We start from the raw sequence: 16,024 nt of genomic DNA on the forward strand, positions 1-16,024 counted from the left end.
AAACTAAAAACCATTGAAGCTGTATTAGTACCCTCTCAGGCCGAGATAATCTGCCAGGCTGTTTAAGGATGTCGTCAATGTTTTTAATTTCTGGCTTCTTCTCACTTCTCGGGGGTGGCTGTGGTGGAGGTGGTAGGGATGGTGCAGTGGAAGGTCCTCTGTCTTCTGGATAACTTCTTCTTTCCACTGTGTAACGGTGATTAAAAGGGACATTTCTATTAATGTGTTGATTATAAATGTACTTTCCAAAGACGTGACCCGTAAGTTTTATGTCATGGGTCAAATGCTGTGAAAGGAACCTTATAAACAAATTATCTGGCTTGACATACTGTAAGGTGAAGAGCTGTGGCTGTAACGTTCAGGCCCACTGCGTTCATATGGAGGTCTGTCATAGGCAGGCCTTCCATATTGCTCTTCTGGGTCACGACTGCCACTCCTCTCCCGGTCTTGTCCATCTCGGTCTCTCTCTCTGTATGCCGAGCGATGCATGGCCAGCGGAGATCTACGTAAAGCAGAGGCGTTACTGAGTTTTAACTCTTTGTAAATCTTTTTTTTCCAAACACTCAACACCAATCACAATCTGTAATACCTTTCGTCAATCATGGCTTGTGTGCTTCAGCCAAAAACAGACAAATGGAACAGAGAATTACATGTCAAATTCCCCTCACGTTCCAAAAGGTACAAAAAGTGCACCAAATCTAAAGATACAACTTACCTATCGTCTCTTTCTCTCAGGAGATGGCGGTCTCTCTCATATCTTTCTCGTTCATATTCAGGAGGCTTGTCTCTGTACAATTCCCTCTCCCTGCTATACTCCCGACGCTCAAGGAACGGGTCTGATCGTCTGCCATAATACGGGTCTCTACTGTATGGATCTCTGGAACCGAGGAGTTCTACAGGAATTAAATAGTTTTGCCAAAAAAGAAAGAAAGAAAAAAGCAAAGTTAAAATGGCAAAAGAAAGTCACAAGTTTTTAAGAGCAGGACAGAAGACTTTCCTGCTGTGAAACTGACCTTTTTCATAACCTCTATCCAACGTCATTGGGTCAGGCCTCAACACGATTCTCTCTCCATACGAGATCCTTTCAACAGTATTTCCAGGCTCTACAACAACAGATATAATTGCACTTAGATTAACTCATTATGGAAACAGAAACGTTACTATTATTGATTATAAGTTTGAAATTGCTGTATATACCATGGCCATGTCCATAATCAACAGTTTTTTGCATCACTGTAGATAAGGATGCAGCAGAGGGAGATTGCTGGTATTGTAAATGAGCAGATTTGTTCTCCCAAGACCCAGCTTTTGTCGGACTTGTCTGTGCAGCAGACATACCCTAAAAATGATAAGATTAATAAAGAATAAACAGGTAAATTAAAGAAAAAACAACCAACATATTTTTTTGTATCGTAAAACTGATTCTTATTTCAACAAAATTAACTTCAATTGATTAATCAGAAATTTTCTTGTACCTTCAGAACATTCCTGACATCTGCCGGTATCTCCAAACCAAGAAGCCCGGCAGGAAGTACAGGCAGAACATCAGCGGATGTTGGAGTCTGTGGATCAGCATTAGGAGTCTTTGTTTCTTGCAATTCTCTGTGACCGAAAAAATATACCAACAGAAAAAGGTTGATCCGAGCCCATTTAAAATAAATAAATCAACAAATGATTCAAAGACTAGACAGATGAACTCACAAGTTCCTCTTCTCAAATTTTAATCCATTTACCAACACTACAATGAACTATTGTGAAACATCACAAGGAACTGATTTATTTTGCAATAAGGGTTAACAATACGGCCACTGTCACTTATGCTTGTTCATGTGATTTTTTTTGTTTTTTTCCCCTTTTTATTATGAATTTTTTATTTTGAAAGAGCTTTGAGATGAATTTTGTTGTAATTGGCGCTATGTAAATAAAGTTGGATTGAAATAAGTAAAAATATTTGAAAACCAAGTTAAATGTCTTAGAGACATGTTATTTGTATTGAAGGGAAAAAAATGCATGTAAGCAAAGAGAGGAACCTCGTATCATGCATTTCTGCATGATGCAAGTTTAAATCCAGGGATTCTTTCATATGGAAACAGTTGTAACTACAGGCCTGAATATAAGACCATCCAAATTGAGGCAATAGATTGAGCTAAAGGTTATTTCCACATTTCATGAAGGAGTGACTTGTCGACTCAACAGTCAAAATGTAGCTAACGCGTTGCTTGAATAATTGCTGTAAATCTTAAACTTACCTTATTAGCTTAAGCTCTTGGGCAGCTTTCAAAATAATCTCATGTTGATGTTGCGAAAGGGCAAGTACATTTGCTCTACTTGCTTCTTCGGATGCTGCTTCGACAGAGCTCATGGGCAACGTTGTGTCTGCAGGTGGTGAACGTCTATCCAACAAAAGTTGTTCTCTCTGCTCATCAAAGCGAGACCTACTGTCTGGATAGTCATCAGGATATCCTCTCTCTGGTAGTGGGGTATGCCTGGGAGACCTCTCCCAGTCTGAAGATGGGGGGTAAGGGAAATCTTCCCTGTACTCTCGAATTCTCAGTTCCCCTCTTTCTCTGTCATGTTCTTCATAGGGATATGGGCGACCTCTTTCTCTCTCCTCATGCCAATGAGCATCTCTAAAGGGCTCTGGTGAATGCATACGCGGTGCATAATCCCTTTCAGGAGGAACACGCTCCTCATACTCTGATTCACGATATCTGTCATCAAGCCGATCTTCTTCGAGAGGGTAGTCCAGTGGTGGCCGCCAGCGATGTCTATCTTCTCCATGGTTGTAATCCTCAATGTATCCCTCTTTGTATTCCTCCTCATAGTCTTCAGGTTTTGGACCTGGCCGCCCCGATCCTCTGGCTATTCCACGCCCCAAAGGCATTCTTCTCATGCCTCCCCTTTCAAAAATCTCACGACGAGGGGGTGGAGGAACTCTACCCTCTGGTGATTGCCAACCTGGGCCATGTTCTTCATCATAATAAAGCTCTTCCATATCATTAATTATTTCATGAGGTGGTGGCGGTGGCCCAGAATGCCTGCCTCTTCCAAAGCCAGGATGCATTAAGTGGGAATGAGGTTCCTGTTCATGGTACATAGGGAGTTCTGAAGGATCTGTGGTGGGATCATCAATGACATAGACAAATGATTCCTCATCAACTAAACCACGTCCTGGGTGAGGAGGGCGCCCACGCCCTGGGTGCATGAAGGCTGGGTGACCCCGTGGGGGGCGTCCTCGGCCAGGTGGAAATGGGGGTCTCATTCCTCTCATAGGTCCTCGAGGTCTCCAATGAGCGTCTCCCTCTTCTGAATACTCAGGTGGTTCAAATTCCTCCCAGGGACCATCAATTGGCTCACCTCTTCCCAGTGATGGCCCTCCCCTTCTCATAGGTGGCCTCCCTCTACCCATGGGGGGTCCCCCTCTACCCATTGGAGCTCCTCTTACTAAAGGTGGCCTCCCTCGAAACATAGGAAACCCTCCTCGTCCCATAGGTGGACCACCTCTTCTCATTGCCGGACCACCTCTACCCCTCGGTGGACCTCCTCTCATCATTGGAGGTCTACCTCTCCCAAATGGGGGTCGCCCTATTGACTCTTCATAATACTCCTCCTCTGGATAAATATGTTCCTCTGGCATCCATATTTCTTCAAGGGGTGCTTCGGAATCCCCACCACCAAAGTCCTCAAAACAAGGCTCCTCCCAGTAACTGTCATCTTGTTCTTCTGGCATTCCCATGTTCTCTTCAGGAGGCACATATCCGTAAGGCCCTTCTTCACGTTCCTCTCCAACAGGTTCAGTGCCTGGACCTGCAAACTCTGAAACGGACCCCCGGCCTGTTCTTTGATTTTGAAAAGGCACTGGGGGCCGGCCTCCTCCCCGGCCAGTGGGGGGCATTGAAAGCTGTTGTCTTGATGATAATAGTACAGAATTTTGTTTTTCTGTTTGCGATTCAGTTGGTTTTGAATTGATTTGCGGTTGGTTAGTTTTTAATGGTTCTGCGGAACCTTTTGATGCTATGGAAGATGCAGGCACGCTTTTAGCAGGTTTCAATTTTTCATCTGGTTTTTCAGCACTTTTTGTTAGAGTCTGAGGAATGGGGTCTTTTGGGACAAAAAACCCACTAGTGCCAAGCAAGTTGTCATTTGTCATATCTTCCTCAGCAGAATCTTTATTTTTGATATTGTCAGAATCCTTTTTTTCTTTTCCTGACAGCTTTTGATTTGATGTACTTTCTTCTTTGTTCTCCATAGAAGGTTTCTGAGCAGCCGATACTGCTTGTGGTTGGAGATCTTGAGGTTGGTTTTGGTAAGGTGCAGATAGATTTTCCAAATGAGTTGGGGGTCCAGGATGTCTTGACATCTCAAACCTCTGCCGCTGACCAAAACGAGGCTGGTCAAACCTTGGGGGTCCATCAAAGTGCTGTCGTGGCTGGCCAAATCTCTGAGGACCATCAAAACGCTGCTGTGGTTGGTCAAACCTTGGGGGACCGTCAAAGCGCTGCCGTGGTTGGTCAAACCTTGGGGGACCATTAAAACGCTGCCGTGGTTGGTCAAACCTTGGGGGACCATCGAACCGCTGTTGTGGTTGATCAAATCTTGGGGGACCATCGAACCGCTGTTGTGGTTGATCAAATCTTGGGGGACCATCGAACCGCTGTTGTGGTTGATCAAATCTTGGGGGACCATCGAACCGCTGTGGTGGTTGATCAAATCTTGGGGGACCATCGAACCGCTGTGGTGGTGGTTGATCAAATCTTTGGGGACCATCAAACCGCTGTGGTGGTTGATTATATCTTGGGGGACCATCAAAGTGCTGTTGTGGCTGGTCAGGTCTTGGTGGACCACCATATTGTTCATCTGGCTGGTCAAATCTGGGGTTACTTCCACTGAAAATACAACACATTTTTACTTAAAAAAACAAAAACAAACAAAAAAAAACCATGAAAGAAACTAACAATATCTCTCCCATAGAAATGCAATTGGATAAAACACAAAAAACATATATGTACTTTTCAAAGCTTGAGCCAAAAATCTCAACTGACCGTGGACCTGCAACACTGTTGAAGCTGGGTGGATGAACTGGTGGAACCAAAGGTTGGACTCCTGCCCCATCAGGTCCACTACCTTGAACAGGGGGGGCAGCAGGTAATTGTGCACTAAATCCAGTGGACGGCGCACTTTGAGGTACAGATCCACCAGGAAATGAAGATTGCTCTGTACCCATGTTACCAGCCTGCTGCTGCTGCTGCATTTGCATGTCTTGTCCAGGGTACTGACCTAACTGTCCCATCATTCCACTGTTATATTGACTTGATGGAAATGGCACTATAGCAGATAGAGTAGCCACTCTTTCTTGTAGATGAACATTAGTGGCATCCATCTGCTCCTGCCATTGTTTCCATTGGTGCTCGTAGTCTTTTAGCTGGTCTTTATGGGGATAACTCTGGAACTGTTCATACCACAGGACGAACGATTGCCCCCAGTCTTGGAAACAAGGGAGAAACTGGTGCTGCTGCATTTGATAGTGTCTGAGCTGCATTTCAGCAGACATTGTCTGGATTTTTTTTTAAATAAAAGGGAAAAACATTATTTTAAATTTGAAGCGATTTTTGGGTAACTGATTAGCTAATTACCTACCTGCAGGTCTGGTGGTTGCTGAATCACTTGTTGGTATTGTTCAAGGATTTTTTGAAGCTTTTCATGTTGTTGCATGAGAGCTTCATATTGCTGATGTACTCTTTGCTGTTGCACCTGCTGCCAATGAGCTGCTGCTGCCTGCAACTGCTGGAGGCGTGCCGCTTCCTCTGGGTCTTTAGGGATTTCAGGCTAAATAAGAAATAGAAATGAAATGAAATACAATCAAAACAAAATTGGAGCAGATAATTTATAAAGAATACAGATTATTAATGAATATGGTTAAAAATTAAAGAGATAGCCTTCAAATAATAAACACAAACATTCCATTGAATCTTAGAGTTCAATCATCGAATCATAAAAACACAACTATGCTCCAGACAAAATCAAATATTGAAACATCATGATACTGTTTCTGTTTCTAACACTTGGGTGTGACATCTCTCTTCTAAACATATGGGGAACTAACATTAATGGAAAAATCAACTACACACTCTGGGACACATGCCAAAAAAAATAAAAAAATAAAACAAATCTACTTTTTGTGGCCTGATTAATTTTTAACGATGATGATATGGCATTCACGATCACAAGAACAAAAGTAAAATTAAAGGGGAAACCACATTCTGGGGGAAACAAATGTGACTTACGGTTTCTGTTAATGTAGTGGGATTTCCTACATTGTCTCTCTGAAAATGTATACAAACATACGCAGCACTTAGACTTTTCCTTAGAAAATGTCATTTGTTGGGTTCCTAAATACAGTGTGTGATGTATTTTGAATGCAGTAGCTTTCCCAACAGGGATCAGAATTTTTGTTACATACTAAAACCCCTGGGGGAAACCTATGACATCCTTCTTCCTTGCAACATAAAACACTACAATCCAACAGTAACAAACAGGTTTTAAAGAATTAGCAAATTAAAACATTAGTTGATAGAAGAAATATATTTTTCCGAAGTTTGACATCTTAAAATAATATACGAAGCAAAAAAATCTTTCACAAACCTCATCAGCAGAAGCATATTTTTTTGTTACAAACTGTATAGCTTTTGTCCATGTATTATTAATAAAATAAAACTTAAGTTGAGCACTTGTACAAATCTGATAATTGTATATAGGTATTCAACTGTTCTTTCTTTAAAATCAGACATTTATACACACAAGGAAAACTTTAATGGACAATGATTATCTTTGTTACAACGCATGCATTCATGCTGCTTTAGACCAGTGGTCCCTTACCCCTTTCGTCCCATGTACCTCATTTGCATTTTTGTCAAATCATGTATTCCCCTCCATTCATTTAATATACTGTCTCATTTGTGTATCAGCGAGCTCTCCTAAAACGAACTCCTTCCTGTGTCTCAAACATCGGTTCCCTTAAGGCTCACATAAAGGAAACATTGGTTCCCTTTATGTGATTGCTTCAATAGTAGGTAAATGCTGTCTCCTTCGTAAAATACAGCTAACTAATTATTGCCTAATATCGTCAGAAGTGTGATTAAATGGCACTAACATAATAAAATGAACCTGTTTCTGTACAATACAAGAATAGACAGTATTGTATTAAGCAATAATAGTTAGTGGTAAATTTCTCAAAAGAAAAAAAAAAAAAAGCCTAAAAAGTAACAAAGAACATTTTATTCATATTATTTTGAAATGAATTGATAAATGTTTCTGAGTACCCCCTGCAATGTGCTCCTGTACCCCTGGTTGGGAATCACTGTTTAAGCCCATAACACCATTAAGACAAACTTCTGTTACTGCTTCAATGACAAATGCATATAAATTTCCCCGCATATTTTAATTTATTTATTATTTATTTAAAAGGGACAATGCACATTAATAGACAGAAATTCTGTAAATGAGCCAGAGTTAGCTAAAAGAGGTTAGTTTTCATCTGGTGTCTCTAGCCAGATTTTTAAAGGCAACCTAAAAATATATAGATATGCTTACCTTTATTTCCACAGGCGGTGGAGGCGGTACTGGGGGCTCCTCTTTAGGAGGCGGCGGAGGTGGGGCATTACTTTGTGGTTCTACTGGAGGAGGAGGTTGACCAAACTGTGATGGGGGCACTCCCATGCCCCCATCACCTTGCTGATTTAGTTTGGCTCTCTCTTGTCTTAGTTTTTGGAGATTCTCGCGGTGCTGTTTGTACCACATCTGCTGCTGCTCCTGGTGCAAAGCACGAAAGACTGTAGTAAATAACTCTTCACTTACCTGAAGAAAAATCAGCCTGTTAAAAAGTCACCAGCTTCATGAAGAATGTTGATACTGTATTGAAAACAATCAAATAATCAATATAAATCTTAAAGCTATTACTAACAGGATAATGCTTGAGTACAGGAAAGCTTTTCATGGACCCACCTGCATTACTATCTCTCAGCTGCTCATTACTTGAATAAATAAAAAAAAACTAAACTACCAAACGCATAACTTAAAACTTGTGCACAGTATGCATGTATATATATATATATATATATATATATATATATATATATATATATATATATATATATATACATACACACCACTGCTCAAAAAAATAAGGGGAACACTAAAATAATACAACCTAAATATCAATGAATGAAATGCTCCGGTTGAAAATCTTCATTAATCACATCGAATGTTATGAAAACAAAAGAACAAAAATATGGTCAATGTCAAATTAAATTACAATCCCATTGTGGTCTGGATTTGGAACCCTACTAAAAATAAAAGGTAACTGACAATGCAGGCTGATCCAACTTCAGTGGAAATGTCTCAAGACAAATCAAAATGAGGCTCAGTAGTGTGTGTGGCCTCCTCGTGCCTGTATGACCTCCCTACAACGCCTGGGCATGCTCCTGATGAGACGGTCAAGTGTCTCCTGAGGGATCTCCTCCCAGACCTGGATTAAAGTAGTCAGCCAGCTCCTGAACAGTCTGTGGTGCAATGGAACGAGACATGATATCCCAGATGTTGTCTTGTTAATTGCCTCTCATTTGTCATTTCCACCTGTTGCCTGTTTCCGTTTGCTCAACAGCACGTGAAATGGATTCACAATCAGAGTTGCTTCCTAACTGGACAGGCTGATTTCACAGAAGTGTGATCGACTTGGAGTTACATTGTGTTGTTTTGGTGTTCCCCTTATTTTTTTGAGCAGTGGACAGTATATACACAGCTGTTTCTTTAAAATGTATATCAAAGTCACACACACCACAAGTACTGCATGATTATTTTTTTAATACTATTTTCAGTAAAATATTATGTTTATTTCTCCAGGTAGCCACTACATGAACTTTTTTACATCTTATATTTCCAAATTTGTGGGTAAAAGTTTCAAAATGATTGTGTATTCAAAAAACAAAGCCATTAAAAAATACAGATGAACAGGTTGTGTGTAAGGAAAATGATCTCACTGGCACAAAGTCAAGCAAGCTATTAGCAAAAATGTATATGCTTACATCGAGCACATATGGCCTTATCACCATAGATCACTAGGGATGAAATAGAACAGACTGATAGCAAAAACATGTTGTCCAAGATTAGAGCCTGAAATCTCAAAGACTATTTATTAAGAGAAAGGCGGAATAAATAAATAGTATAGTAAATAAAAGTAATAAATAATCCACTAAATCCACTGCTGAAACTTGTGCAGACACCCAACTAAAGTGGAAACTCATATACTGGTAGTTGCAAAAGATTGAATCAACAAACATTATGATTTTTAGGAAGAGGAAGACTTTAAATTGAACGCAAGAGCAACCCAATACTCTGTAAAAGAGTCTGACATGCATGATTAACAACTTTCAGACCTGAACGTTTTTATACATCACAAAATGTAAAGTTTTCTGCTTTATTCACCATTGATCATGTTACACTGTATTACTTACAGCAGGAGTGTCAAGTTCATGTTAGTTCAGGGGCCAAATGAGATGCAGTTTGATCTCAAGTGGGCCACAGATTTTATGTGGGAAAACTAGTAATTTCTACATTATTGTGGCATAGTTTGCACTTCTACGTACTCATAAAATACAAAATATGTAAGAAATTGACCATACCCAAGCAATAAATGACAGATATCAGTCCCAACAAGATTTTCACTTTACATTTTCTAGATTTTGTGCTCAATTTCTCTATAATAAGGGAAATATGTCATCATTTGAGGAAAATTTAAGAACTCTAAGGATTTTTAAGGTCTTTTTCTCAACAAAATGTCTATTGATAGGGAAACGTATCGAAAAAAATAAATATCCCCCCCAAAAAATATGACATTTTAGGGTATTTTCTGGGTTAGGGCTAAAATAAATAGGTTAGCAGGGTAGCTAAGGGTTAGGATGAATAGACTGCAGTCTATTCATACGTTTCCGTATGAATAGCCACTTCCTTTTTTCAACTGTTTCACATTAAAAATGACGGATATCTTGCAATATAAGCACCGGAAAAACTGAGCATCTGCAAATATTGTTGAGTTTCATTTACACAACGATTACTTGGATGCTACAAAAGACCAGATTTGGCCCCCGGGCCATGAGTTTGATTACAGTATTGACAACAACAAATCGGATATGGTGATATTGGTCATATATAGTCGTTCGAAATATCTATGCATCATTATAATGAAACCTGGCATTGGTTGTAAACACATTAAACCATGACCGTACCTGCAAAGGCAAGGATTTGTCATCCGTCGTTGATGAGGCATTGGCTTCAGCATTCGGGGCCTTTGGTGGGGGGGTGCTCTCCTGTGTTTTGGGGATTTGGGGCTCTGGAGGTGGAGCCGGTTGGGTCTCGGTGGGGTGCGGTTGTGATGGCGGGGGAGGAGGCTGCTGGAAGCCCTGTTTGGGTGCAGGAGTCCCGCTGACTTGCTGATTAGGGATTTCATTTTGTCCAGCGAAGGGTTGAGGCCGTGTACCGCCATCTAAGGGCCCTGGGGCCTCATTATTCCACGATGAGCCCTGGAAGCCAGCAGATGATCCACTGCTACCGTGCAGTAGCACAGATTGGAGCTGCTTCTGGTAAAGCATCTGCAGTTGCTGCATCTGCTGCATATGTTGCTGCTGTAAGTTAGAAAACGACAACCCGGCCGGTGCTACCGGAGGCGCCTCGAAGCCCCCGAACCCCGCAGGCTGTCCGGGGCGGGCGGCTCCAGGTGACTTTCGAGGCCCGGGTCCCCCGAAGCCACCGACATTTCCCCAGAACGGAAACATGGTTGATGCGCAGAGAGGCCTTTGTATTCAGCCGAGCACACCGCTGCTAGCCAAGCTAAAGGCTAACGATAACCTCCTTTTAATTAACGCCACTTCACCATTTTCACCCTTAGCGGAGAAACAACGCAATTGCCTTTAAATACACAACAAAAGTAACAGGTTGTATTCGCTGTATATATTCAGCTGTGTGTGGAAATGTGCACAAAAACGAGAGGATACGTGCCACCGTTGAATGGCTGAAGCGAGGAAACGCGCATGCACGCGCAGTTGATGACGTCACAAGTCAGATGATGACGAGTGCGCTTCTTCTTCGTTGAGTTTTTTACTGGCGGTAGCACGGAAGTAATTTCACGCAGTAGCGTCACATTTGCTTCGGAGGATAATCTACTTCTCAGTTCTGAATACTTTGATTTTCTAAATAAATATAATTCATTGTATTTTTTTTTTCAAGTGTACATTGTTTTCACCGGACAACAAAAAACATTTTGAAGCGTCAGATGCTTCATGACAATCCAAAATAGATGCTGTAAAGAACATCTGTGGACTCAAAATGTTTTCACTAAATTAGATTATTTTTTCCACGCTGATAATTTGCACTGAACTGCCACAGCTGTGAATCTACATTAGCTGTTTTTATTATAATGCAAACCTATGGTTGAACAGCAAAGTTGGCAGTTATTTACATTAATTTCCAATATTTGCCACAAGAGGGAGACATTTACGAACAAATAGCTTTTAAAAAGCGATACAGGTACCCACTACTTTTACAAGTGCCTTCAACTCTAATGATGAAATGTTAGTGTATAGAAAGCAATTCACAACAGTTGCATTAATTCCCCCTTAAAAAAAAAAAAAAAAAAACGACCTCAAAATTGGTAAATAAATAAAAATAATTATATTTTTGCTTATATTTGTCATATTCATATGTATTCTTCTTCTTCTTCTTCTTCTTCTTCTTCTTCTTCTTCTTCTTCTTCTTCTTCTTCTTCTTCTTCTTCTTCTTCTTCTTCTTCTTCTTCTTCTTCTTCTTCTTCTTCTTCTTCTTATTATTATTATTATTATTATTATTATTATTATTATTATTATAACACACTGTTTCTGGTTTGTTTTAGTTTTTTCACACCATGCACCGAGTAAAATTCCTTGTATTGTCTAAATCTTGGCAATAACTGATTCTGATATCATATATGCTTCATACTAAAAGAAATATTGTGTACAGTTTATTATATATAATACATTGTACTTTCTCTCTCTCTCTCTCTCTCTCTCTCTCTCTCTCTCTCTATATATATATATATATATATATATATATATATATTATTTTTTAAATATCACTTAACCCATGTAAATATCCTTCTGCAGTATTATGTGTAACTCACCATTTAAATCAACGATTATTGGAAGTTTATGCATCAATTATAGATACTATTACTATACTATTTATGCATGTACTGTATATTCCAGGAATAACATCTGAAGCCTCAGTTGCAGTGCTATGGAACAGCTCAGATACTGTGTAGAACCCTTAAACTCACAGGCCTCTGGTAGAGGACCAGAGCTTGAGGAAAACAAACATACCACCCCAAGAGGAGGATTTATCATTATTTATTTCCTAATATCTTACCATGTGACTGACTGATTATGTCAGCTCAGGCTTAGTGTGATGACTTTGGGACCTGTGGGAGGTAAAATACCACTGACTTTACGTTGCCCTTTAGCTCTCACACACATATTATTTGGGTTTAGGATCACCAGAAAATCTGTATTAATTTGGACCAGAACCACTTAAAAAGAATCGTTAAAGTGGATTAATCAAGTTGGTCCTGTTTAATGTCTGCCGTTAATTAGTTTGTCAGCAGTGTTTTAATATCGCCTAATGACTTCATATTTCACCGATGACATTCAAAGGGTGTTAAAAGAGGGGGAAATGGCCCATTCAGAATTCAAGTCTTTGGTCGAAGACGCCCTCGATGAATAAGACAAGGTCACTTAGGCCTCGCCTTTAGGGAGAGATACATTATCAGGGGATGGGGGGTGGGACAAATCCCTCAGAGGAAACTCCCTCCCCTCTAAAACAGCATGACGGGCACAATGTGATACACTTCTGTCTTAGAACAATACACTGCAGAGGGAAATAATGGCACAGCTTAAGGCAGCCCCACTGTATAAGATGGCAGGAAATCCACCCACTGTACACAATGAGTGACACTGAAGGCAGAGGATGTTTACTGGAAGGCTGGGTTGAGGTCAATTACATTTTTCAGTTACAATTACATTGTCAGTGACCAATGTTCAGTTACAATTCACTTGCGATTACAGTGACCAGCATTTTTACTCTATTACAATTAAATAACAAATTTTTTTTATCCTCAGAAAATCAATTACAATTATGCTCTCAATTACAATTCATCACAATTACTGACCCTGAAATAAATAACCTAATAAACGTACCTCTTGTGTTAGCTTTCTGTTCGCATCTCTTATGATATCCTAAATCAGCTGTAAAATAAACTAAAAACAAATATCTGTCATTAAATGTCTTTTTTTTTTTAATGGTAAAATGTGGGAAAGCTTGTTATGAAACATATTTTAATAATAATTAACTACATATGTGTACAACTGTACATATAACTGTAACACGGTTCCCCAGTTTTGCGTTAAATTATAATTGACGGTCTGTAGAATTTTCATGGCACAATTTCAAAGTCAATTATTTGAACTGAATTACGATTTATTTACGACTGCAACAGCAACAAATATTTAAAATTACAATTATAATTATGCCATAACTGTTATTAATTATCAATAATGCAATTACAATTATAATTGACACCAACCCTGCTGGATGCTAAGGTTAAACCTCCTATTATTCTCAAATATTACCAACACATCTTACCCTTGGGGTCAATCTGACCTGACCCCACATTCATGACCCTCACAGAATGAACCATATTGATTGATGTTGGGAGCACCCCCCTCCTTATAAACATGTTTATTTACTCATTTTTATTTCCTTTTTTGAAACATACCTGTGGTTATTCATTATAAAGTCCTATGTCTCAGACACATTCTCATCTATGTCACTTTCACTGTGAAAGAGCTGTTCCAAAATGAAAATATTGTCCCACCCTATGACATGTATCAACTCAAAAGTATCAACTCTGCACCTGCAGGTATGGGTATGTAAGGTCACACATGTTTTACACAGCTAAAACAGCTTGGGGTCCAATTGACCCCCAGTGGAACACCGATGCGTGCAATATGTGTTCAGGACGTTGAAATATTGTTATCATGATAACTTTATGATTAATCAATTGTACCCATCAAATTAGAAAATCATGAAATATGAAGCAATTGGGTCAAATTGAGGGTAAAGAGGGTAAAGAGTGAATGTTTTTGGATTATTTTTTTTTTCTTCTACCATGATGTGTTTATAACAAACATTTTAGTTTACACTGCGTATGAGAATAAAGCACAAACGCACACACACACGTGTAATATTTTCTAAATGCCTTTGACAGGAGGCTTTTTCACACCCATCAGCACTTTGCAAAGCTCTCTGAGCAAGAACAAAGAAATCAGAAATCGTAAAGTTGCAGCTCCGAGTATTGAGGACACGGCATTTTCCCTGTGATGAAAATCCTATGTTAAACAAAATGCTCAATGGAGGCTAATGGATCTCGAACGAGTCCATGCACTGCTTCCAAAATGCTTTGTTTGACAAATCAATTTTCCCATAACCCGGTGAGGAGAAAAGTGATGCAGATTGATCGCCCCCCCTGACTTTGTTTCTAGAATATTGTTTGATGGCTGGATAGATTAATTGGTATGACATTTGAAAGCCTTCTGTTGACTGTCAGCATCCAATGCTCCATACGCCAATCGAACCCAGGTCTAATTGTCTTCCATATAATACCTTTATTCACAAATTAGAGACACTGCCAATGCAAACTATTCCCAATGTAACATCCATATAATAGGGGAGACGCTGTGAAGATACAGTGCATTAAAGGGCATCACCCAAAACTGCTGTGCCAGCACATTTTCCTCTCAGCATAGGGTGATTTGAAATCCACAAATTAGATCCCAACAGCTGTAAAGTAAAGTAAAGTAAACACAGTCCAGGCTCATAAATATCGCATGCTACAAAGGTCTTGTTAGGAATCTAATTTCAATTCTTAACATTAATTTACAAGGAATATGAAGCGTGAATCAGAGGAATCATTATCCTTGAGAACCTGGTGAAGTTCTCACGTGTATCCATGTTGAAATCTTTGTTTAAATGACATGCAAGAGTGTTGGAATAAGACATATATTCAAATAAATGACGAAACAGCAGCTTTAACAATGCAGAGTTCTTTTTTTTTTTTGACTGTCAAAAATAAAAAAAAATACAGAGTTTAGTGTAGTTTGGGTTTAGATTTTACACACACACACAGATCAAGCAGGATGTTTTAGTTTTTATCCTGCGTTGCGCAGCCTGTGCTTCAATAATAAACAGCAATGGTATATTTTGCATGGCAAATAATCAATAATTGTGTACTTTTTACACAAAATTCAAGTGTATTTACAAAATGTAGCAATATTTACATTATCTTGTCCTACGTCCTTAAAGTTCCCATCCAACAAATTCAGGCATGCATCATCATTTACAGTATAACCTTTGGTCTTTATTATCTCAAACTCTAAAAAATTAAATAAAAATAAATGAGTAAAAATAAAATAAATAAACAAATTGACCAAAAACACAAAAACTTAATTATTTATAATCTTCTTTTAGTTTGCCTCTAATTAAATAATTGATTTAAATGTTAAAAAGTTATTTTTTGCGGGTGTTTTTGGTTATTAAACCTAAAACATTATGTTATGTATTTTATTGATTAAAAACGCATGATTACTTATGTTTTTATGCCTGGCATGCATTATTATTATTATTATTCTTTCCATCCGTGCATCTGCATTTGAAACATAGACTGCGTTTTCCCGATTTCCTGACCATTAATTCATCATTCCCAGTGACTTATTATCTGACCTGCCTTTACTGTATATTTGTGGGCTGGCTCCCCATGCAGAGCAGAGCGAGCTGCTCACACGCCCTCCTCCCTATCACCCCAACACACCCACTTGCCTTTGAAAAACTGTAATTGAATGAGTTTATGTCATCAGATTGATTAATCATATTAATTTCTACTTATTAG

General features: G+C 39.2%; 1 protein-coding gene across 6 annotated transcripts in view; it reads right to left on the reverse strand.

Moving 5' to 3' along the window:
* The window catches only part of ylpm1 (YLP motif containing 1), a 27,106-nt gene extending 16,010 nt beyond the window's left edge, over positions 1 to 11,096 (reverse strand). For 2 of the 6 annotated variants that reach the window (XM_028440254.1, XM_028440250.1), the window contains exons 1-13: positions 10,281 to 11,096; positions 7,591 to 7,854; positions 6,285 to 6,323; positions 5,638 to 5,826; positions 5,043 to 5,554; positions 2,250 to 4,886; positions 1,476 to 1,602; positions 1,198 to 1,339; positions 1,014 to 1,103; positions 716 to 893; positions 590 to 613; positions 330 to 502; positions 32 to 186 (exon numbers count right to left, since the gene is read on the reverse strand). In XM_028440254.1, the coding sequence (XP_028296055.1) occupies positions 32 to 186; positions 330 to 502; positions 590 to 613; positions 716 to 893; positions 1,014 to 1,103; positions 1,198 to 1,339; positions 1,476 to 1,602; positions 2,250 to 4,886; positions 5,043 to 5,554; positions 5,638 to 5,826; positions 6,285 to 6,323; positions 7,591 to 7,854; positions 10,281 to 10,826 (5,076 nt within the window). In that variant the 5' untranslated portion in view covers positions 10,827 to 11,096. The remainder of the gene's footprint in view (positions 1 to 31; positions 187 to 329; positions 503 to 589; positions 614 to 715; positions 894 to 1,013; positions 1,104 to 1,197; positions 1,340 to 1,475; positions 1,603 to 2,249; positions 4,887 to 5,042; positions 5,555 to 5,637; positions 5,827 to 6,284; positions 6,324 to 7,590; positions 7,855 to 10,280) is intronic. The other 4 variants (XM_028440253.1, XM_028440256.1, XM_028440252.1 and 1 more) reach the window with 4 other exon arrangements.
* Between the last annotated feature and the right edge of the window lie 4,928 nt (positions 11,097 to 16,024).

The sequence above is a fragment of the Gouania willdenowi genome, chromosome 24, assembly GCF_900634775.1.
Source record: "Gouania willdenowi chromosome 24, fGouWil2.1, whole genome shotgun sequence".
NCBI classification, from domain to species: domain Eukaryota; kingdom Metazoa; phylum Chordata; class Actinopteri; order Blenniiformes; family Gobiesocidae; genus Gouania; species Gouania willdenowi.